This window comes from Artibeus jamaicensis, unplaced genomic scaffold (assembly GCF_021234435.1).
Source record: "Artibeus jamaicensis isolate MK-2021 breed Jamaican fruit bat unplaced genomic scaffold, CSHL_Jam_final contig_659, whole genome shotgun sequence".
NCBI classification, from domain to species: Eukaryota; Metazoa; Chordata; class Mammalia; order Chiroptera; family Phyllostomidae; genus Artibeus; species Artibeus jamaicensis.
Window position 1 is genome coordinate 292,057 of NW_026521916.1, and position 25,022 is coordinate 317,078.

At 34.9% G+C, this 25,022-nt stretch overlaps 1 protein-coding gene across 2 annotated transcripts in view; it reads right to left on the reverse strand.

Moving 5' to 3' along the window:
* Positions 1 to 286: 286 nt before the first annotated feature.
* KIF5B (kinesin family member 5B) overlaps positions 287 to 25,022 on the reverse strand; it is a 51,783-nt gene continuing 27,047 nt past the window's right edge. The window contains exons 14-26 of one of the 2 annotated variants that reach the window (XM_037165773.2): positions 22,847 to 23,053; positions 22,209 to 22,352; positions 17,575 to 17,760; positions 16,846 to 16,963; positions 16,253 to 16,314; positions 16,049 to 16,158; positions 14,086 to 14,187; positions 13,498 to 13,558; positions 13,315 to 13,386; positions 13,032 to 13,136; positions 11,766 to 11,982; positions 11,101 to 11,252; positions 287 to 3,361 (exon numbers count right to left, since the gene is read on the reverse strand). In XM_037165773.2, the coding sequence (XP_037021668.1) occupies positions 11,122 to 11,252; positions 11,766 to 11,982; positions 13,032 to 13,136; positions 13,315 to 13,386; positions 13,498 to 13,558; positions 14,086 to 14,187; positions 16,049 to 16,158; positions 16,253 to 16,314; positions 16,846 to 16,963; positions 17,575 to 17,760; positions 22,209 to 22,352; positions 22,847 to 23,053 (1,515 nt within the window). In that variant the 3' untranslated portion in view covers positions 287 to 3,361; positions 11,101 to 11,121. Of the gene's footprint in view, positions 3,362 to 11,100; positions 11,253 to 11,765; positions 11,983 to 13,031; positions 13,137 to 13,314; positions 13,387 to 13,497; positions 13,559 to 14,085; positions 14,188 to 16,048; positions 16,159 to 16,252; positions 16,315 to 16,845; positions 16,964 to 17,574; positions 17,764 to 22,208; positions 22,353 to 22,846; positions 23,054 to 25,022 lie in introns of both variants that reach the window. The other variant, XM_037165772.2, reaches the window with a different exon arrangement.

Consider the following 25,022-nt stretch of genomic DNA (forward strand, 5'->3'; position numbering starts at 1 on the left):
ACAATTAGACATTATGTGCCACATAATGGAAGACCACCACCAGTTGTAAGGTAATACTAGCACCACCACCACCCCCACCCAATGAAATCAAACAAAAATATGAATCTGATTAAATCTGTGAATCCAGAAACAAAAAGTCACAGGAAGCACCGTACGGGCAAAGTATGTTGAATGATATCAAAGGAATGCAATCAGGAAAATCTGGGAAACTGTAGGACAACTAACCTTATTCTCTCTCTTCATAGATTAATTGTAGGGAGAAAAGTAAAAAATAGACAAAGGGAACTCAATTGTAATATATAGATTTTAATTGGATTATGATTCAAACAAACTGTTTACAAAAACTGAAATTTTGTTTAGGAAATTGTTTATGAATAAAAGCATATGGTATCTGAAATTGCTTCAAAATAATATGGAGGCGTTTGCACAAGAATGGGTTATAAGGGAAACAAGATTAGTCATGACCTGATAATTGTTGAAACTGAATGACAAGTACTTGGAACTTCATTATTTATTGTAGGCTTTCATGTATGATTAAAAATTTCCACAATAATTTTAAAATACAAAAAAAAACCCAATCATAGCTAGATTTAGGAAGTTGTTCTTTAAGCTTTCTCCACCTAGACCTGAATGATCATTGAGAAAGTAATGAAAAACAAACTTTAACACTTATGTTAATAAATCAGGCTTAGATGAAAAAAGAACAGGTAAACTACACTAAAGTGAAGTAACATAGTAAGACTGATAATTCATTTCTAGTTCTCAATCCTTCAGCCTACATATTTAATACCAAATGTCCAAAGAATATGCAACACATTAGGAAAGTATACATGAATGACATATTAGTCATTATTCTGTCAAAACAAAAGGCCACTGAGTATAAAAGTCAACCTAATATTTTATCAAGTAAGTTTTTAAAAAGTCATTACATTTCAAAAAAAATTTCCTCTTTATTTTAACATAAAACACATTTACAGCATGCAGGTTAAAGTAAAAATTAAAATTATATGTTGTCTCCCCAAACCAATGTATCTCCAAGAACTGAAAATAAATCAACATATTCCACAAGTAGACTCATATTCTACTATCACCTCATGTCAAACTAAGTTATGCACACTAGTTTTCTTAAGTTAGGCAAATAATTTAATTGATCACCATGAATAAATATTACTTTTATTTTACTGAGTTTATCATCTGACCTGTTTATCAATAGCATTCAGAGAAACATTAATATATTCAGTCAAAAAAAGGATACTGCAAATTGAAATGTTTCGATTTTCTAGATGATCAGAAATTTTCATTTGTAAGAGTTAATGCTATTGTTTAATAACCTATGGCAAAAAGAGCAGTTCACTGAAAACAAACTTATGAAATTCTCTGTACACCTTATGAAAGTTTGAAATTATAAATAGAAAAAAACATTGAGATATTTTTAAAAACCTAACATTGTATATACCCTGAACTACACGTTAGTTACAATTCACTGTTACACAGCACCAATACCAATACCCATGATACATAGAACAAGAAACTACCATACTCAAGACATGAGGGAAAAAAAATTCTGCTTCATTTATAGATACTGCCAAAGAAGCAAGTTTTCATTTGAAAGCAAAATATAAATGTCTATGTGAATACAGCCAAACATTTCTCATTTTAGAAAAGTACCATCATAAATAATAAGCTGTAGTACTTTAAAAAAAAATTTAAGTTAACTGCATTATTTCAATCTTGTTGTACCAAGGTTTCATCTAAATTTTTGGAGTATTTATTTTGATCAATCCTAAAGGCAACACAATTATTTTAAAGGTTGTAGACTACAACAGCAAAGATTTCTGACTGTTACAAAAATAAATAAATTTATCTTTTAAATCAAAAATTATATAAAAGTGGAAATTACAATAGTTGACATAGAAAAATAAGCCAATGATAATCTGAGTCTTCTGATGATGGCTCCAAATTTATTACAAATATCTGTATATAAAACTTCTTTAAAAAGTTAATTCTGCCAGTCAGATCCTAACACAGAACTTCTGAAGTTTTTCTACTAACTGAATGCCCTTATATCCCCACATTCTCTGCAAATTTATGACATGGTTGCAGTCACCACCCCATTGATAAAGCATATTGAAATCACCTCCCCTATTACTTTTATAGCTTTGTAAAGCAAACTGTTGACTTAGTTTAATGGTCTTAAGAAAGTAGAGGCAAAAACAGGCACACTAAGTTCTAACTATAAAATTAAAGGTTATAACCAACAAAATAACTTATTTGTGGATTAGTAACTTGCAAACAATTAACTATTTCTAGGCAAAACAATAAATTATAGTGTACGACAGTGCTGTAGGTTAAAAACACCTCAAGGATTTTATACCAAATTTTACCTATGTATACATAAATTCATCATATACTTGTCCAGTTCTTCCATGTGTTTTTTTGTTTCCACAGGCTATAAATTTAGATAAACCAATATAGTACTAACAATATAAAATTATGTTTAGTCCTATTTTAATTCATTATATTAAACAGACAAATTATATGTGTTCAATTCTTAATAATTAGCTGGCAGACCAGAATGAAGCAGGGTATTTTCATTCCACCAAGTTATGTTGATTATAGAAGTGAGAAAAAGGGAAGCCCAATTCCTCTCCAACTGTTAATCTGAAATTTGTTTTTGATACTGTAAAATACATCTATTCAAGAAAATCGAACAATAGGCATTTCATAAGATAACAATTGAGTAGCCATGCTCAATTTCAAGTGCCTACTTAAGCAGTTTTAAGGTTTCAGTGTTCAAATTGTAGTTTCCAGAAGCAAACAATAAAGATATAAATAATTTTGACTCTGAAATCATTTCAAGGGATGTTAAAGTACAGTACTGACCTGATATACTTTGTGAGCACGTAGTGTGTAAGTGGTAAAATTTAAGACATATAACCTAAATGCTTCATCTCCTCTAAAATAAGGAAGCTACTTTAAGAAAAATAAGCAGTAGCAGCTAGGTAACTTAAGATAAAAAAATAAACACATACAAACAAACAAGTACAAAAAACACAATCCTATATTGTACAGTTAGCTTGGCACAATGAAGACTAAATTAAGACACAAAAGACAAACTGTGTAATAAATAGGACCACAGTTGTAAACTCATTTTCCTCTCCTATGACGCCAAAATTGCACTCTAGTTGTGTTGGGAAGCAGCAGAATTTACAAGAAAGTGGGCAGGAAACAGCTTAACAGGCCAGATATAATTTACAGATTTTAAAAAGTTGTAGTTCTACAATTACCAGGAGTAAAGGTTAGTCACTGAATGACTCTGCTTGATATTATATACTCTTCACACTTCAATTATTGTCAGCATCTGAAAATGGGAGAATGCATAGAAAAAATATTTTTTATTTGTATAAAACCTGTGTTTGAAATAATCATGAAAGGAATAAAGTAAATAAAACACACCACTATTTTAAAAACATTTTGGCCAACAGCTTTGACCAATTCTGCTAAAATTAATTAAATGTCAACAATAAATTATTTTTATTTTTTCTCCTTCAATTTACCTCCAAGTAGAGCTATTAATGAGCAGTACAATGTTTAAAAAGGTCAGTCCTTCATTTATTTCTATTCTTCCCAAGAGAGCCTGTGGGTAAGCTGATGTATGAATTATATATTTTTTAAAAGATTTTATTTATTTTTAGAGAGGGAAAGGGAGGGAGAGAGGTAAACATCGAAGTGTGGTTGCCTCTCGAGGACCCCCAACTGGGGACACGACCCACAACTCAGGCATGTGCCCTGACTAGGAGTGGAACCTGAAGACACTTTGGTTCGCAGGCCGGCACTCAATCTACTAAGCCACACCAGCCACGGCCAATGTACAAATTTTATTAAAAAAAAAAAAAAAAAAGAAGAAGATAGAAAGCAGCAGACAGTGTAACATTCTTAAAGATAAGGACCATTAACTAGCAATGTTATATACATGTTACCTATAAAAAAAAGAGGGAGGAAAAGAAGGGCAAGGGATAAAGATACGTAAGAGATATATATGGTAGGAAAATAAACAACTAATGAACAATTTTAGTAGTTGTTACCTGGAAGATTCCTTGTATTAAACTACTTACCTATGTGTTTAGAAAAACTCAACTTTCAAAGCACCATATGTTGCCATGTACAATGTGCACTTTTTTGGTCCATATTTTTGAGGGAAAAATCAGGATGCACATTATACAGGGGCGTAGAACCTGAAATACTTTATATCTGTTCTTGTGTTTTGTAATTATGTTACATAATTAACATATTATACCAATAAATGCTAAAAATCCTTTATAACACCCCCCCAAGAATCTAAATGTAAATAAATAAAAAGCTGAATTAAAATATTAAAATGAAGGGCCTGCCTAGTGTAGCTCAGTGGATTGAGCATGGGCCTGTGGGCCTGCGGGCCTGTGAACCAAAGGATCGCAGTTTGATTCCCAGTCAGGACACATGCCTGGCTTGCAGGCCAGTTCCTAGCAGGGGACTCAGGAGAGGCAACCATACATTGATATTTCTCTCCCTCTCTCCTTCCCCTCTTCTCTAAATATAAATAAATCAAATCTTAAAAAAAAAAAAAAAATTAGAGGGACTTCCGCCAAGATGGAGGCATAGGTGGAGACGCCGTGCCTTCTCACACAACCAAGTTTAGAGACAACTGAATATTAGCAACAGAAAACACAGCCAGAACACAGAAAATTGAACTTTTCGGAAGTCTGTAAACAACAAAATCTTCAGCCTGATCGGGAAGGGGCGAAAACAGCAGCTGGCTGAGCCGGGTAGCACAGGAAAACCCGGTCAGACGGACTCAGGCGCGCGGAATCCAGGCGCAGAGTTGGACCTAGTGAGAGACCCAGCGACTGCAGGGAAATAGCGAGGGAGCAGGGCTGCGGGTTGACTGTGGTTGCGCATTCGTGCGTGGACAGACAAGTGAGGGAGTGGGCCATTGGACCGGGACCGGGACCCGGACCCAGCAGGTCCCCACAGCAAGCAGCAGCAGAGGGCAACGCCATTTCCCCGCTCTGACCATGCCCCCACATACAGCGTCACAACCCAGCGACCTGAGAGTCCAAGGCTCCGCTCTTCATACTTAACGGGCTCAAACAGACCAAAAATGGCTCAAGAAGAACTCAAAGCCCCAGAGCCTATAAATCTAAGCGATGAAGAAACACCAAAACTCTCAGACACACAGTTTAAAACACTGGTGATCAGGATCCTCACAGAACTGGTTGATTATAGCCACAAATTAGAGGATCATATGAAGGCTAAACTAATTGAAATGAATGGAATTGCACAGGAAACCAATAGTGATGAAAAGGGAACTGGGACTCAAATCAATGGAGTGGACCAGAAGAAAGCAAATAATGGCCAAACAGAAAAGAGTCAAGAAGCAAGAATTCAAAAAAATGAGGAGAGTCTTAGGAACCTCCAAGACATCTTTAAACGCCCCAACATCCGAATTATAGGGGTACCAGAAGGGGGAAAGGAACAGCCACCAGTGGAAAACTTATTTGAACAAATAATAAAGAAGAATCTCCCCAATCTGGCAAAGGAAATAGACTTCCAGGAAATCCAGGAAGCTCAGAGAGTCCCAAAGACATTGGACCCAAGAAGAAACACACCAAGGCACATCATAAGTACATTACCCAAGATTAAAATGAAGGAGAGAATCCTAGAAGCAGCAAGAGATAAGGGGACAGTCACCTACAAAGGAGTCCCCATCAGACTGTCAGCTGATTTGTCAAAAGAGACCTTACAGGCAAGAAGGGGCTGGAAAGAGGTATTCCAAGTCATGAAATCTAAAGACCTACAACCAAGATTGCTCTATCCAGCAAAACTTTCATTTAGAATGGAAGGACAGATAAAGTGCTTCTCAGATAAGATCAAATTCAAGGAGTTCATCATCACCAAGCCCTTATTATATGAAATGTTAAAGGGACTTACCTAAAAAGAAGTTAAAAAAACATGAACGGTGAAAGGACAGCAAACTCACAGTTATTAACAACCACACCTAAAACAAAAGCAAACTAAAAGGACAGCTAGATCAGGAGTGGAAACATAGAAATGAAGATCTCAAAGAGGGTTAGCAAAAGGGGAGTGGGAGGAGGACAAGGGGGGAGAAGGTACAGAAAATAAGTAGCATAGACAGTAGATAGAAAATAGATGGGGGGGCAAGAATAGTATGGGAAATATAGAATCTAAAGAACTTCGAGACACATGGTCATAAACTAAAGGAGGGGTAATGGTGGGGACGGGGGGTAGGGTGGAGGGGAATGAAGGGGGGGAATAGAACAACTAATGGCATAATCAATAAAAAAATAAATTAAGAAAAAAAAAGAACAAGAATCTGGAATTCAAAAAAAAAAAATTAAAATTAAAATTAAAATGAAGGATTTTTCCCCTGTAAGTTTGGGCCAAAAATGTGGGCATGCATTATACACTGGAGCACATTGTACATGGCAAAACACAGTATTATGTAAGCTAGAAGACCGGCATGTACAGCTGGGTACTAAAGGTATCAGTATTATTAATATATTTCCATTGTTCCCAAGAATAAACCCAGTGTTTTGTAATGTTTTTCTTGATAAATAAAAGACGAATTTAAAAATTTCTCTACAAGGCTTTAACTTTTTCATTATTTTATCACTTAAGTAGATCGTATGCTCCTCAATGATAGTTTAAGACTGACTAATAGATGTTAAGAGTTAAAAAAATAGTAACTACTATCTCTGGACCAGCAATGAGACAAATCTGTAAACTTTATACTTTCGTAATTACTTCAGGTGTTGAAAACCTAGGTTAGTAAGGTTAGCTGTCTCCCTCAAGGGCTCAACTGCTGTATTACACTAGCATTCTATTTTTTTTTTTAGCATTCTATTTTTAAGCTAAAACCCAACTGTATTTAATCAAGGCCATGATGTATCTTCTCTACAAATGAGATATAAATTCAAAGTTTAATCTGAGCACACTATCCAAAAAAAAAAGTTCTCATCTATATTTTTGTTTTAAAAAGCCCCTTGCTCATCCAGAAAAACACCTGCTCTGTACTAGGTAAAGGAGCCTCATCCTTGTTTGTATCAATCAGCCAGTGTTAAAACTGGTTTCACCGTTTTTTTGCTTGAAGTCACAGAACCTACTGATGATGTTTAGTGAGAACTTACTGTATTTCAAAGGGGAAAAACAGAGACCATCCCTAACTGGCAGGAAAACTGGTTAAAGTTGTAACTACTAATATAACACATATTACTTACCATGTAGTCTTGTTAAAAATGTTTGTGCTGAGCCCTGGCCAGTGTGACTCAGTGGACTGAATAACAGCCTGTGAACTAAAGGGTCACCATTCCCAGTCAAGGCACATGCCTGGGTTGCAAGGCCAGGTCCCCAGTGGGGGGCGTATAAGAGGCAACCACACACTGATGTTTCTTTCCCTCTCTTTCAAAATAAATAAATAAAATCTTAATTTTTTTTTTAATCTTTAAAGGGGAAGGGAAGGAGAGAGGGAGAGAAATATCAATGTATGGTTGCCGCTCGTGTGTCCCCCACTGGGAACTGGCCTGCAACCCAGGCATGTGCCCTGACTGGGAATCGAACCACAATCCTCTGGTTCGCAGGCCCGCACTCAATCCACTGAGCTACACCAGCCAGGGCAATAAAATCTTTTTTTAAAGAATGCACTGAATCTAATAAATGTTTTCAATATATAGAGAATAGAGGAACACAGCAATTACATATAGAAACAATCAAACATACCCAGAAGGTAGCATATGCCAAAAATAACCAGCCTAGTCTCTTAATTATATCAATGTTAACAAAAGGTGGATAATGCTAGATTAAAAGAGACTTAAGGGATAAAACCAAATACAGACAGTAGCCCTAAATTTTATGTTGGTTTAAACTAGCAATTTTTAACAAGTGTGCTGTAAGAATTTTTAAAATGTGCACTACTGGACTATTTAGTCACGGGCACCCACCTATTCTCCTTAGATGGTCAAATAAAAAAATGACAACAGCCAACACAATAATAGTTGTCTGCTGTGAGTGAATCAAAATTATACCTATTTTTTTTGAGATTGGCAAAAAGTATTTTTTTGTGTGCTGCAGAATTTTAGTGATTAGTTTACGTGTGCCATGAGATTTAAAAAGTTGAAAATTGCTGCTTTACACAATCCAGTGCTTTAGAACTTTAAAAAGAGAAATCCGAATATAGATTTGTATTAGATAATATTAAAAATGTTTTCAGTTGTTAGTTGTTTAACAATATATTGCTGATCTTATTGTGACTATAAAGAAAAACGTTGTTTTAGAGAGACTTCCGCCAAGATGGAGGCGTAGGTGGAAGCACTGTGCCTCCTCCCACAACCAAGTTTAAAAACAACAAAGTTTTAGCAACAAAAACGCAGCCAAAACCACGGAAAATTGAACTTCACGGAAGTCTGACAACAAGGAACCCTTCAGCCAAACCAGCACAGGTCAAAACATGGCTCAACAAGAAGCCCCAGAGCCGATAAATCTAAGCGATGGAAATAGCCAAACTTTCAGATGCACAGTTCAAAACACTGGTGATCAGGATGCTCACAGAACTGGTTGAGTTTAGTCACAAATTAGAGGAACATATGAAGGTTAAATTAAGTGAAATGAATGGAAATGCACAGGAAACAATAGTAATGAAAACGAAACTGGGACTCAAATCAAAGGAGTGGACCAGAAAGAAGAAAAAAATGACCAAACAGAAAAGAATGTAGAAACAAGAATTCAAAAAAATGAGGAGAGTCTTAGGAACCTCCAGGACATCTTTAAATGCTCCAACATCCGAATTATAGGGGTACCAGAAGGGGAAGAGGAACAGCCACAAATGGAAAACTTATTTGAACAAATAATAAAGGAGAATCTCCCCAATCTGGCAAAGGAAATAGACTTCCAGGAAATCCAGGAAGCTCAGAGAGTCCCAAAGACATTGGACCCAAGACGGAACACCCCAAGGCACATCATAATTACATTAGCCAAGATTAAAATGAAGGAGAGAATTCTAGAAGCAGCAAGAGATAAGGGGACAGTCACCTACAAAGGAGTTCCCATCAGACTGTCAGCAGATTTCTCAAAAGAGACCTTACAGCCCCTTCCAAGAAGGGGCTGGAAAGAAGCATTCCAAGTCATGAAATCCATACACCTACAACCAAGACTGCTCTACCCAGCAAAGCTTTCATTTAGAATGGAAGGACAGATAAAGTGCTTCTCAGATAAGATCAAACTCAAGGAGTTCATCATCACCAAGCCCTTATTATATGAAATGTTAAAGGGACTTACCTAAGAAAAAGAAGATAAAAAATATGAACAGTGAAAGGACAGCAAACTCACAGTTATTAACAACCACACCTAAAACAAAAGCAAACTAAGAGGATAGCTAGATCAGCAGCAGAATCATAGAAATGAAGATCACATGGAAGATTAGCAACAGGGGAGTGGGAGGAGGAGAAGGGGGGAGAATGTACAGAAAATAAGTAGCATAGACAGTAGGTAGAAAATAGATAGGGGGAAGGGCAAGAATAGTAGGGGAGACATAGAATCTAAAGAACTTGAGACAAGTGGTCATAAACTAAAGGGGGGGAATGGTGGGGGAGGGGTGTGCAAGGTGGAGGGGAATGAAGGGGGGAAATAGAACAACTGTAATGGCATAATCAATAAAATATATTTAAAAAAAGAAAAATGTTTTAGAGAGACATTCAACAAGTTATGAATATCAATAGTTGAAACATTTTCATTTAAAAGTTATGTAAATAAAGCTCCTCTTCTTGGTTTTTTAAAAAATATTTTATTTATTTATTTTTAGAGAAGGGATAGAATGGAGAAAGAGAAACATCAATGTGTGGTTGCCTCTTGAGTACCCCTCACTGGGGACCTAGCCACAACCCAGGCATGTGCCCTTACTGGGAATTGAACTGGAAACCTTTTAGTTAGCAGGCCAGCACTCATTCCACTGAGACACACCAGCCAGGGCTAAATAAAGCTCTTCTATATTCATAAAATATTGGCTGGTTTTTCTAGATGATATTTATCTTTTAGATAAATATCTTCTATTGTAATAGCTTTTAATTCTCTACAAGGAACAGATATTACTTATATTAATTAAAGACAAATACATTAAAGAACTCATACATTTGTTAGAAAAAATTTACTCCCAATAGGTAATTTGAAAAGGACAGAGAAATAACTCATAAAAAATAAAATACAAGTGGGCCAATAAATACATGAAAAAAAATCCAACTTCATCAACAGAGCAATGGAATGCTTATGCTGGCCTATTACATCAGAAGCTTAAAAACTATTAATACTCAATGTTGGCAAAGATTCAACAAAATGAACAGTATTCTAGGCTAATTAGGCAGTTTGGTGCAATCTTTCAAGAGCCTTAAAATGTTCACATTTTCTTATAATTTCACTTTGGAAATCTTAAAAAATAATCTAAAAGGGCGTAAAAGGGATTTTTCCATACTTCAAATTTCATGTAAGAAATTTCAATTTTGGAAAATTTCAAGTATGGAAAAAATTAACATATTTATATACATGTTCCGTAAAATGGTTATAAACTATGGCTTATGTACTAGACAGAATAGAAGTATCTTTTTTTAAATGACCCAATGTTAGCTTTAGCTGGTATTGCTCAGCAGATTAAGTGCTGGCCCGTGAACTGAAAGGTCCCAGGCTCGATTTCTGGTCAGGGCACATGCCTGGATTTCAGGCTGGGCAGGTGATCGATGTTTCTCTTACACATCAATGATTCTGTCCTTCTCTTTCACCCTCCCTTCCCCTCTCTCTAAAAATAAATAAATAAAAATCTGAAAAAAAATAAAAATAAAAAAGACCCTATGTTAAGAACACAAATTTTAAATATACAGTATTGCATATATCTATGTGATTTATGAAAAGACTAGAAATGTGCCAAGTTACTTTTAAAATTACATACATTAAAAATATCAAGACACTAACATAAGAATAAAAAAAAAAGTGTTTTAACGACCAATGGTTGAACATTCCCACTTATAGCTATAATTCTAAAGCCAGATATAAAGCACAAACCTGTAGTTAATGTGTTATCGCTTACACCTGTTTGCCTCCTCCACCTCGTACTGCCACTGGCTGGCTGTTCTGAATAAATGCACCTCCTCCACGAATTGCACTTGGATGAGTTGGAGAAGCTGCTGGATGTTGCCCAGGACGAATAGGTTTAGCTAATACAAAAACCAAAAACTGGCTTTAGAATAAATCTTAACACATGACTGTAACAACTTTTTAGGTCTTTTCTCTTTACTTACAACAAATTAAGTGCCCCCCCCCCCCGTGATCTTTTGTTGTTCATTAGATTCCTCTTTTCTGTTACATACTTTTTTCTCTAGCCTCTTAGATACTTTATTACTACCTCAATCATTATTCTGGAGCATGGAATGTTGCTGGTAACTTACTGTTAGCAAATTCTTTTTGTTTTAATAACACTGCTTGGTAGAGTTTATCTCCTACCCCTGATCATTCTTGCTTGTCTAGTTCTCATCTTCTTGTCCTGTTAATGTGGTTATTCCTCAAACTTTGTGCTGCTCTCCCAACAATGCCACTTTTTGGCAAGTTAGACAATAAAAATAGATACATACCACCATTACAATACATAATTAATGAATCAGATATGTTTTCAAGTAAATAAAAACATTCTAACCAAATGAGGTTTCAAGGTTTTCATGTGGTCTACTAACCAATTTGTGCAGAATGTCCTCTTCTGGCCATATTCTTTGACCTGACTGCTTCCTTTATACGATCTACTTCTTGCTGATAGCGTTTGCGATCACGAGATGCATTTTCTTTGGCTTCTTTCAGTGCTGACTCCAGAGCTTTCACTCGCTCAGCTGTAGCTCTCAGCCGCTTTTCCAACTTAGGAAGTTCACAGCGAAGATCTGCATTATCACGTACCAACTAAAAACACATAAAGAAAATTAGGATTCTAGTTTTAACAAGATGATTTGAGAAACTATGCACAGTTTATTTCTCTTTAGAAAAGAAGTAAAACTACATTTTACACAAAGGTTTGCCAATTAGCTAATTTAATTTAGGCAAGGTCAAGCATGACACACTTATATATCTATATACATGTATTTCTCATAAAGATACAATTTCATTTAGGTTTTTTTGGGGGAGAGGGCTGTTCTTTCCCCCTACTAGGTAATGACAGTAAGTTAAAACACAGTACTAAGTCCCTCAGACCCACAAATACACATTCAGTTTGGCGGGGTCCTTAATAACACTGTTGAAAGCAAAAAGGACTAAAATTTCTTTAACCTTCCTTTAGTGCAAACATCTAGTGTAAACATCAGGTTTACAATAATAAAGATATACAATTTAGTGCACTAAAAAGTTTTGTAATTAAATCATTTATCAAACCATTAATTAAAAGACATGGTAAGCACTACTTTTTAAAAAATATGAACTGCATCACGATATTATGTTTCATGCTAAGGGCATTAAATGTAAAAGAACAAAAAAAAATGTATTTCCACTGCAAAGACTTACCTACCAGAGAATTTTAAATCATGAATCAATTAAGAAAGCCGACAGACCTAAATACCAGAAAGGTTTCCATTGGCCTCTTTTGATAAAAGTGTTGTTAAAAATTGCTAGTGGTTAGGCCCTGGCTGGTGTAGCTCAGTGGATTGAGCACGGCCCTGCAAACCACATGATCACGGTTCGATTCCCAGTCAGGGCACACGCCTGGGTTGCAGGCCAGTTCCCAGCAGGGGACTCACGAGAGGCAACCACACATTGGTATTTCTCTCCTTCTCTCTTTCCCTTCCTCTCTAAAAATAAATAAATAAAATCTTTTAAAAAATTGCTAGTGGTTTCTTTTATATTAAATACTTGAAAAATAATGAAATAGCTCAGAGTATATAAATTCAAAAAATTGCCACTCCCCATTCTTCTAAAATTCTTACAATGTTAAGGGTATCACAAAATATATCCTTTATTACCTGTTTGTGCACTTTAGTGAGTTGTTCAAGATTATTTTCAAGGAAAGAGATTTTTTGCTTCTGAGCAGCACTGCCTCCAGTGTCATCAGAATCGATTTCTGCACTCTAAAGAAAAAAAGGTTGATGAATACTGTGAACAAATTTAAAGATCAAAAATACTCTAATCTTAACTACACAAAAACTGGTATGACAATATAAATTATTTCACTTACGTGTGCAAATAATTATACATACTGTAGGCAGCACTTATACAAATATCCATACCTCAGTATAGTTTTATTACCTTTTTAACTCTGGTGGCCAGGTCCTGAACAAAGAGCTTCCGCAGGTTGTGTAAAGTCTGAAGTTCTTTTGCCTTGAATTAAGAAGAGCAGTATTTTTGGAATTCAGACTTGAAATTTAGTATGATCAAAGGGAAAAAACTCATTAAACATTCCACATGTTAATTTATTTTTAAGTCTCTTACCACTGTCTCTTCCAAACCCTTCAAGTCTTGTCTTGCTTGTTCTCGTCTATCTTGCATAACCCTAAACAGAGGAAGAAGAGACATAACATTTTCAACTATGAGTCCATAAAATTCTAGTTTTACTTAGCACAGAAACTGAAGCAAGTACTTATCTGAATCAATTGTTAAATTCAAATAAATAAAAGATACTTATTTTAAAAGTACACTCAATTATGTCTTTCAAAGGATTTTTTATAATGCCTTACAATTCCTTCTATATCCATTAGAAGAAAGTGATAAAATGTTGCAGCACCTAAATAAGGAGTGGTTCTTATTGATACTTTAGAATATGTCACATATAGCATACTGCTTTTATCCAAAATCTCATTAACTAACTGGTTCTTACAGAGATTATAAGTTATTAAAAATCTACATATTTTACTTAAAATTATTCTATATAAATGATGGCAGATATCAAACCAATGAAGAGGGTTTAAGAAAAACACTCTTTACCCTAAATAATGTATCCACTGGATATATCTTCTAGTATTGCCTGTAATTCTCTAATTCAGTTTTTAATTTTATACTTGAATTAAAACATTTACTCACGTAAGTTCATGTAGTTTTCTACTCTTTTCCTGATCAGTAGCTTTCAACTTCTCATGTTCTACTCTCAGACGTTCCTGCTCCAACATCATTTTCTGGTTTTGACTAATAAAAGAAAACAAACAAACCCCACAACATCAAGACCACCATTTTCTGATTGTTGTCATTAATACTTTTCAAACTCTGAAATTCTACAACCTTATCATTCAAACAACCAGGGCCTCACATGATCCAGCCCACTGCAGGGGGCGTAAGAGGACTTGGCTATGTTCAATTGTACAGTATTTCTCCTATTTTGGTTTGAAATCACAATTTTAGTCTTTTATATCTTTCATCTCCCCAAGTCCTTGTCCCTAAATCCATTAAGATCCACACCTCAAACTTTGTCTTCATTTTTTTCTTACGTGCCTGATTCCTACTCAAATCATGATTTAGGTGCAGACCTCCAATTCCTATCAATTCAGTGCTACTTATGCATATGGTTATGAAAGTGAGAAAATGTATTCGTGATAAATGATGAAGACAACCTTTTTATACTAACGTTTTTATCTCTGAAATAATTGCCTATTAAACCCCTATTATGGGCATTTTAGAAACTGTTTTTCTTGTTCTTTTCTTTTTAAAGATTTTATTTGTTTATTTTTAGAAAGAGGGAAAGCGAGAAAGAGAGAGAGAGAAGTATCAATGTGTGGTTGGTTGCCTTTCGCACGCCCCTAACTGGGGACCTGATCTGCCACCCAGGCATGTGCCCTGACTGGGAATTAAACTAGTGACCCTTTGGTTCACAGGCCTGTGCTCATCACTGAACACACCAGCCAGGGCTGTTTTTCTTGTTCTTTTATTAACTTCTCACATGAACCCTACAAGTTAGGTATTTTTATTCATAGTTTACATGTGGCCATGAGTCTTCAAAGACCTTGCACACAGTTAGTTAATTGGTGGGTAGGTAAGTAGTCAAATTAGGATTTAATCTCAGGCCTGCTTTCATCCACAGCTTTATTTTCCTCCACATGATACCCTAACTGTCATTGAAACCAAAATAGTTTTCTAGGAGTGATATTTTATGCAACTGATAGGTAATGTTCTCCTATGTTGACATCACTCTGTTTTATCCAATCTACCTACAGGTTCATGGACAGCCTGCCCTATGAATGCTTATATGGTTCACATTACATCCTAGTTCCAGGAGTGAATGTGGTTTTTAGAATGATTCGGGTAGAACTTATTCTCATATTCAGTCTAGGAAAATTGAGTGGTTGTATAAATGTATGAGTTATATATAATTAGTAATCTTAAATTTGGTATTGTAGTTATCTTCAGAGAGAAATCTATTTCCATCAGTGCTGGTTTACAAAGATAACTTCTGTTTAAGAAAATTTAAAGCTCCAATTTCCAATAAAGTTTCTCTCAGTTAAGAATTTTTTTTTTTTTTAAAGATTTTATTTATTTATCTTTAGAGGGGAAGAGGGGAAGGAGAGAGGGAGAGAAACATCAATGTATGGTTGCCTTTTGTGCGTCCCCTGCTGGGAACTGGCCTGCAGGGAACCGGCCTGCAACCCAGGCATGTGCCCTGACTGGGAATCGAACCGCGATCGTGTGGTTCGCAGGCCCGCGCTCAATCCACTGAGCTACACCAGCCAGGGCAAGAATTTTTTTTAAAAGGAAGAAAATGATTTGCAGGAGACTATGGTTTCTATCTGCAATAATGACTAAAGTTGTTTTTTTCCCCCTTTTCCTGAATAGTTACATCAAAAGACCCTAAAATATTTTCATCAGGGACTCAGAAGTTATACTTACAAATAAAAAAGTTATTTTTAAATTCAAAAATTATAATTTCAATGAAAAAATGAAGGTATATCTAGTAAGACTATATTAATCTACCAGTAACCAATTATTTCATTTTGTCTAAACAGTCAATCTTTCTGAGTTAGTTTTTAATATTTAGAGGAAAGAACAGTATACTTACTCTTGAAGATCAGTGATAAGTTTTTCTTTTGCCTCAACTTCATCTCTTAAGCTACTAATTTGTTTTTGATGAGTTTCTCTGTGGCTCTGGATCTGTTGTTCAACAGCTTGCTAAAATTTTGGGGAGAAAAGGATATTAAGTCAGACTAATAAAGATTAATAATAATGAATTAAAGCCATTACAATCCAATTACATCAAACTTGCCTTAACTTCATTTGCAGTCTGAACCTTATTTAAGTGTTCCTTTTCCATTTCATGCACTTTCTCTGTTTGGATAGGGAGAGAAAACAAGAGAGGACATAGACTTAAAGTTCTTCATAAACCCAGGTTTTATGAGGGATGTATTCCTTAGCAGTTCTTGATTTTAGACAATCCAAATGCCACACGATAAATCTTGCTGTTTAAATTAATGACATGTTAACTAAGTACACTTACAGCATTCTGTTGAAATTATGGTTTCCTTTATTTTCTTTACCTAATCCTAGAACATATGGGTTAAGGCATGGTAGGGAAATAAGACAGCTTTCTAAATTCCTATGCCAAAACTGCATGTGTGCATAAACTTCATATATATGTGTAACTTTGGAAATTTGTGGGAAATTCACAAATTGGCTACTTCCATATTCAAACACAACTTTAAAGATGTTTGAAAGCCATACTAAAACATATTATTTATTATTCCAAGTTATCCAGATTCCTACTACTCTCTATCAATGTGAATGTAAGTTTAATACAATTACATGAAAGAACAAATTAATGTAGATGTAACTCATAAACAATGAGAAGTTAGTTAATACCTTGTGCTCGAAGCTGGACTAGTTCTTCACTGAGGGAATCGACAGATTCTTCCAGCTGCCTTTTCTTTTGTTCCACATTTTGAAGGTATTCAGTCAATGACTTAATTTTGGCTTCATGCTTTTGGGGAAAATGTACTGATATGAAGTGGAAAAAAACCTCACACCACATTTTATTGTTATAAATATTTAAACATGAGCAAGTTTTAGCAATGTATATAAACATAATATTCTTCAGGATACGAAATGTTCAGGGGCCAAATTTACATGAAAAAGAATATAATCAATGAAATGGTCACTGCTTCTAAATAACACTTGGAAACGAAGGCAATGAAGGCCAAAAAAAGAGAAATGTTCTTATTTTTTTCTTCATATGACATTACCCTCTTCCTTCTGTCTACAATTCTTATGTTGGTGAATGGCCTCCTCTATTCAGTTGCCAAAATCAGAAAACTGGCCATGCAGTTTTAACTACCCTAGGATTCTTCTAGGTTCTTCAACAGTCACATCAGTCACATCTTTCTAGTGAATCTGTATACTTAACTAAGTTAATCATTCTATAACCCAGTTAAATCGTTCATTTTACTATAATGAAGCTGGACTAGGAAAACTGATCAAATTAACCTTATTTTGTTACTCAGAATAACCTATGGAAGTAAATTTTTCTTGTAACTCATACAATAAATAAAACTTATATGGCTACTCAAAAAATAATAAAGTTTTAATACATACTTGAGAGATACGAAGTTGGCATGCTGCTAACTCCTTTTCATTTTCTTCCATTTTTTTGTTGCTCTCAGTTTGTGTACTTTCTAACTGTTTGCAGCGTTTTACCATTGTTTTTACTTCTGACTTCATCTTGCTAATGTAGAGCCTTGCAACAGTGAATTCTTCATCTATCATGCCAGTTCCCTCAGGCTGCTATGAGAAGATAGTGAAATACAATAGAGACAAAAATGTCCAGTGTGTGTTTACCCAATTAGATTCTAAAATCTTACAACTAAATTAAATATATTTTGATATTACTCAATACTGATAGAAAGCCTAAAGTTTTCCTTTAATTAAATATTGTTTTAATAAAGGGTAAGTAAAATACTTTCATTTTTGGCTTTCGTTCCCTTCCTAACTTAATGCTAATACATGCCTACAAGGAAAAAAGAATGCACAACTAAAAAACAAACAAACCCTGATGCATCGGTCTCTTTCAATATTTTAATTTCTTCTTCGTAGGCCCTTTTCAGTAAATTTACTGTTAATCATGTGTAACTCCAGTTTAAAGCTTAACAAATAAGCCCTTACTGGTGTAGCTCAGTGGGTTGAGTGCTGGTCTGCAAACCAAAGGGTCACTGGTTTGATTTCTAGTCAGGGCATGTGCAGGCCAGGTCCCCAGTGCAGGGGCATGTGAAAAGAAACCACACAATGATGTTTCTCTTCCTTTTTTCCACCCTCCTCCTCTAAAAATAAATATACAAGATCTTAAAAAAACAAACAACAACTTAACATATAAGTCCTGGTTGGGTAGCTCAACTGGCTGGAGCATTGTCTTATACACCAAAAGGTTGTGGGTTCAATTCCTGGCCAGGGTGCATACAGGAAGCAACTGACTGATACTTCTCTCTCTAAAAATCAATGAACATATCCTTAAATGAAGATTTAAAAAATAAAACTTAACAAGTAATGATGTTTAGGTGGCGCAAAAAGGATGACTTTTAAGCTCACCAAGGAGGAACTGTGGTCACTTTACATTCCATAACTTCCATGGGCTTCCCTATTAAAACTCCAGTATAATATTCAATGTCAAAATTAAGTGAAGCTCGAGACAGATATAAAATGACAAGATTATTAAAGAAACTCCAGGAACTAATAAGTCATTATTGTAATATTGCAGAATACAAGGTTAACATACAAAAGTTAATCACTTTCCTATGTACCAGCTTATTTGAACTTGCCATTTACATTAGCACCAGGAAAAAAGAGAAAACACTTAGGTATAAATGTAACATTGTGTAAGATCCATGAGGAAACAAACTATAAAGCTGATGAAATGAAAAACTGGAGGTTTTTTATTTAGATGGAGGTATTCTGCATTCATAGATAGGAAGATAATACTGTTAAAATATCAATTCTTCCCAACTTGATCTATGTATTTAATGTAACCTTAATCAAAATCCCAGCAAGTTATTTTGTGGATATCAACACACTGATTCTGAAATTTATATAGAAAAGCAAAAGACCCTGAATAGCCAACGCAATACTAAAGAGCAAAGTCGGAAGATTAATGCTACCCAACTACAAGATTCACGATAAAGCTACAATAATTAAAATAATGTGATATTGGGAAAAGAACAAATAGGTCATTGAAACACAACAGAGCCCAGGAACAGACACACACAAATACAATCAACTGATCTCCAACGAAGGGGTTAAGGCAATTCAGTGGAGAAAGAATTGTCTTTTCAACAAATCTGCTGGAGCAGGTGGACATCCCCATGTAAAACAATAAACTCTAACAGACTTTATACTTTCCAGAAAAAATAACTCCAAATAGATCATAGAAACATAAATGTAAATGCAAAATCAAAACATTTATAGAAGAAGGCCCTGGCTGGTGTAACTCAGTGGATTGAGTGCGGGCCTGCGAACCACACAATCGCAGTTCGATTCCCAGTCAGGGCACATGCCTGGGTTGCACGCCAGTTCCCAGCAGGGAATGCATGAGAGGCAACCATACACTGACATTTCTCTCCTTCTCTCCTTCCCTTCCCCTCTAAAGATAAATAAATAAAATCTTTAAAAAAAAAGAAATAATAACTTGTTAAAAAAAACATTACAGAAGATAACACAGGAGAAAATCTAGGTGACTATGAGTTTAGAGATGGGGTTTTAAACACAACATCAAAAACATAATCCGCAAAAGAAGAAATTGGTAAGTTAGACTTTGTTAGAATTTCTGCTTTGCAAAAGACACTGTTATGAGAATGAAAAGATATGACATACACTGGGGGAAGCACATGTAAAACACCTATCTAATGAAGAACTTACCCAAAACATAACTCTTAAAACTCAGTAATAAAACAACCTAATTACAAATTAAAACCATGAGATAACACTACACATCTGTCAGAATGGCTCAAAACCAAAAAAATAATGATAGTAAATACTGAGGAGAATGTGAAGTTACAGGAACTCTCACTCACTGCTGGTAAGAATGCAAACTGGTACAGCCACTTTGTGAGTTTCTTACATAGCTAACATAGTCTTAACATACAAGCTAATAATCATACTCCTGGGTATTTTTATCCAATTGAATTGAAAACTTATGTTCTCAGAAAAAGGTGCACATGAATGTTTATAGCAGCTTTATTTAAATTTTAAGTGCCAAAAACTGAAAGTAACCAAGATGTTCCTCAATAGGTAAATGGATAAACAAAGTGGTACATCCATATCATACCATAAACAATCAAAAATGAGCTATCAAGTCACAAAAAGACATGTAAGAAACTTAAATGCACACTGCTAAGTAAAAAAAAGCCAGTTTGAAAAGGCTACATACTGTGTGATTCCAACTGTATAAAATTTTTGAGAAGGCAACACTATTGAGATCTTTTTTAGATCAGTGGTTGCTAAGGGTTCAGGGGAGAGGGATGAATAAAGCATGGGAGATGGCAGAAGATGTTAAAGTGGTAAAACAATTCTGATATTGTAATGGTAAATCTGTATCATGCATTTGTCAAAATCCAAAGAATTGTACACATAAAGAGTGAACCATAATGTAAAAACAGAACAGTTTTACATTAAAACTGTAAAGCAGGGGTTCAGCAGGGTTTAACTGATGATGTTAACAGGAAAAGAATTATGTGCAAATGACAGTAATACTGAGAATCCATGGATTTATTTCTAAAGAACCTATTTGCAAAGCTGACCTGCTTTCAAAATGCAAGTGTGGGAGTCAGGGAACCAATATTCTAATCACTCTGCCACCAAACATAAGCCATTTCCACTTTTTATTTTCTGTTTTTCCCACTTCTAAGAAGAAGCTGTAAATCTACAAAAAGCAAGTTTTGAGTAACATCTTTCTAGTATGCAGTGATATGAAATGAATACAGTTTTCCATCTCTAAAGACTCCTATATAGGTTTAACGTCTCCCACTACTTTGCCATGAAAAGGACAGAACAGAATGTTCAGACTGATGTGAAGAGAGATTAAATCAAGCCACCCAGTATTTAATAATAACACTTTCTTTCTTTCAATGAAGTGAGCTGACATTAAGAAACGACGCATGAACCCTGGCTGGTGTGACTCAGTGGACTGAACGCCAGCCCGCGAACCACAGGGTAGAGGTTCAATTTCTAGTCAGGGAGCATGCCTGGGTTGCAGGCCAGATCCCCAGTAGGGGGGTGCACGAGAGGCAACCACAAACTGGTGTTTCTCATCCTCTTTTTCTTGCTCCCTTCTCCTCTGTCTAGAAATGGATAAATAAAATCTTTAAAAAATGACACAAGGAAAAAGTTACAATTCTTGTCTTCATCAACAGACTTTGAATAACAAATAACAGAAGGAATGTTATGTTCCATACTGAAAACCTTTATTCATTTCCAATTCTTGTTTAACTTGGCTTCTTGGTATGCTCTCACCATAAACCCAAGTATAAATTTGTTCTGTTTGTAACCATAATTAAGCTTTAATCAAAAAGGAGTTCAAATGAACACCTACTGTGACATATAAATCTTTTATGTTACATACATGTTTTTGCAGTTAAGAATCTTAGTTTATCTTTTTGGTCTAAGTTGTAAGTTCTACTAGGTCACTATTTTTTTTTAACAGCATGTCTAGTGATAATACAACCAGTACTATTATCCTTAAAAGAATAAAAAAGAAAAAAGGCATAAGTAAGTGATAACTGATAATTCTGATAACTGATAACAGAGGTTCATGGTGGTATTCTATGTTTGAAAATTTGCATAATAAAATTTAAAGAAAAAAATTAACTAGCAGTGCTTGTCTTTTTCTTTTTAAATAGTTAATGTAACTATAGGCCAATTCATTCATGATTTTACTCCCTGAGCTAATATTCACTGTTGTTCTAATTATATCCTGTCATGTATGATAATCATTAACATAATTCTAAGTGCAAAATATTATAAGATATATGAAGTGCTAAAAAAAATGCTTATGAATGTTCATCTACTTAAATGACCCATTCTCTTCCTGTCTTCTCATCTATTTAAAATAGAGATAATACTATCCATCTACCACACATGATTATTATAAGGATAAGAAAAGAACTTTGTAAAAATAACTAGTTGTAAAGAAAAGTATGAGCTACATACAGAAAAGAACTCTTAATATTGGTTATTACATTTACCTTTACGTCATTATTTCCTACAGCAATTCCTATTTCTGCAAGGTCTTTCAGTAAAGATGCCATCATCTCAGCTGCTCGTTTTTTCTGGTGGTTAGTCATTTCCTTAAGTTTTTGAAGTTCCGCATCTATACTTGCTAAAATTGCCTAGTAGAAGATTCAAAAATAAAGAGTACAGTTAAATCTAGCAGATGAAAATATTAATACAAATATTGACAGGTATTTCAAGTTTTCACTTAATACTCATAAAATTATTACTTTTTGCTCTCATTTTCTTGAACTATCTTGTTCTAGAATAGCTTCCAGTTCAAATATTTCTGACCTAATAAACAATGTAAAGTTGCCACATTGTGCTCCATGAAGAGCGGTAATCAGTATTACCACTCTAGGAAGAGCAATAATTAGTATTACTTCACTAATTATGGAGGCTAGGTAGTTTTTAGCCTTGAAATGGGAAACTTCCAAGTTCATTAGATTCAATTTTCATTTACTGCCATAAGTCTGAGCAGATTAATGTTAGAATGGAATTGACAAATTTCTAGATGGTTGGTATATTTTCTTTACTGTCTATATACCTACTTGGGTAATGTGTCATTAAGAAAACGTGTACTAAAGTATTAAGAAGAAAAAAAAAATCTTACTGATTTTTGATTCAGTTCATCACTAAGTAATTCATATTCCTTAGTTTTATCTTCAACTTCCTGAGACTTCTGATCATAATTGACAGCAAGTTCCTCTAAGGCTTGCAAAACTTCTTTTACTTCTTCTTTAGAGGCATCATTTTCTGCTTGAAGGCGATTCAGCTCAGCTTGCATATTATCCTGATCCCTTCTAGTAGATGCCAGAAGCTATGTGGAAGACCAAAGTCACTAAACATATACAGGTTATTAAAAAAAAAAACCTATCTGCTAAGCAAAACAGGGAAGATATGAGGATGCTACTCAGTGTGCTAACAATTCATTCAACATATTGCAGGGCATTGTGGCTAGACATTTTGGGAGACAGGAAGGAAATAAAAAAATTAAGACTTTGTCACAGAGGAATCTGAGTGAGAAGACAAGAACACAAATAAATAGAATACAACATTAAATGTAACAGCCAGAAATGACGGACAGAGCATAACAAAGTGCTTGGTAGAATAAAAGGAGAGTGGCGGGGGGGGGGATATTTCTGCAGGAAAAGCAGAGGGTATGGAGAAAGTGCCTAGGATAGGCAAATTTTAGTCAAGTACAAATTAATGTAATAGACAAATACATTCTAGGATCATGAACACTGTGCACAGAGAAAGAAAAATGAATGCATGTTTAGAAAATTTTCCTTAAAGTTTAGATTTTGGGGGGGCAATGTGGGGTGCCCCCCTTGTTGGGGGGCTATGCCTCAGGAAAACTTAGTATCAGCATATAAAATCTTAACTGGAAAGATGCAAGGAGACTAGTAATTAGAAGAATACTGTGTGGGAATATTAATAATGGGGCAGAATGCTAATGGCACATAGAAGCAGGATCCAGGGATGCTTAATATACTAAGATGAACAAGACAGAACAATATAATGAAGAATTATGCAAATATTACTAGTGCCCCATTGAGAAAGAATGTTGCAGTTGAAATAAACAGAAAGATGATCTGATAATGGTTGGTGTCTTTTCTTATTGAAACTGTACAGTCTTTGCCACCCTTCCACAAAACAAACCTAAAATGAAGGACCATTTTAAAATTATTCCCCCTGCTTTGCAGGTGAGATAAAATGAAGGTCCATGCTAGGTGAAAAACTGAGGAGAATAAACTTTGAAGGAGGCAGAAATGAACAACAGGTTAGATGAAGAGTAGGAATGTGAAGAAGGAATATTGATTTTATTGACATTCTCATTCTCCTAACTTATACATTATTAAAGACAAAGTCAGGGACTCAGAAACCAGTATTTTCTTTCCTTTAACAATCCTTTAGACCTGACCTATATCTCTGTGTTGAAGTGAATGAGTAAAAATAAAACACAAGAACACAAAATTTGTGTTCTTTTTATATTCCTTCCTTCATTTCCTTGTATAAACACTGTACTTTTCATCAAGGGAGGAGGAGACTAAGGTTATTCCAGCCCACTATAATATGTCTTTCCCAAGAATCAGTAAGAAATGTTTTGGGTAGACAGAGCAGCACTAGCATTCGAACAAATATAAGATAGGGTTTTTAAAAATCCAGTAACTGGGGGAGTACAGGGGGTGGGCTGGGAAGGGAGTAAAAGGCAGTAAACTGTACTTGAAAAATAATTAAATAAAAAAGATTTTTTAAATCCAGTAACTATATGTTAAATAGTATTTATTTTTAAAAAGATATCCTCTCCCTTCTAGTTAGATAGAACTCAACCTTAAATCTTTTTTTAAATAAATACTCAGATCTCTTTAGTTCCTAATTACTTCAAAAATTTAAAAAGGATTTTGTTTATTTTTAGACAGAGGGGAAGGAAGGCAGAAAGAGGGGAAACAAACATTAATGTGTGGTTACCTCTCATGTGCCCCTACTGGGGACCTGGCCCACAACCCAGGTATGTACCCCAACTTGGAACTGAATCTTAAATCTTATAGAAGTCAATCTCTGTTTCAACCCGTATGATGTATCAATCTCATAATGTATCTATAATGAAGCGTACACATATTAAAAAAAATCTGAATGTACTCTAGTATATTCTGAGCTCTGTAGATTGCTTCAACTTCTATGTTTCACTGGAAGTAATATGGAAAGTATACAACTACCTCTTCCTGATCCAACATTCTTGTCATCAATTTCAATGACAAACTATAAAGCACTGTCAGGAATAATAT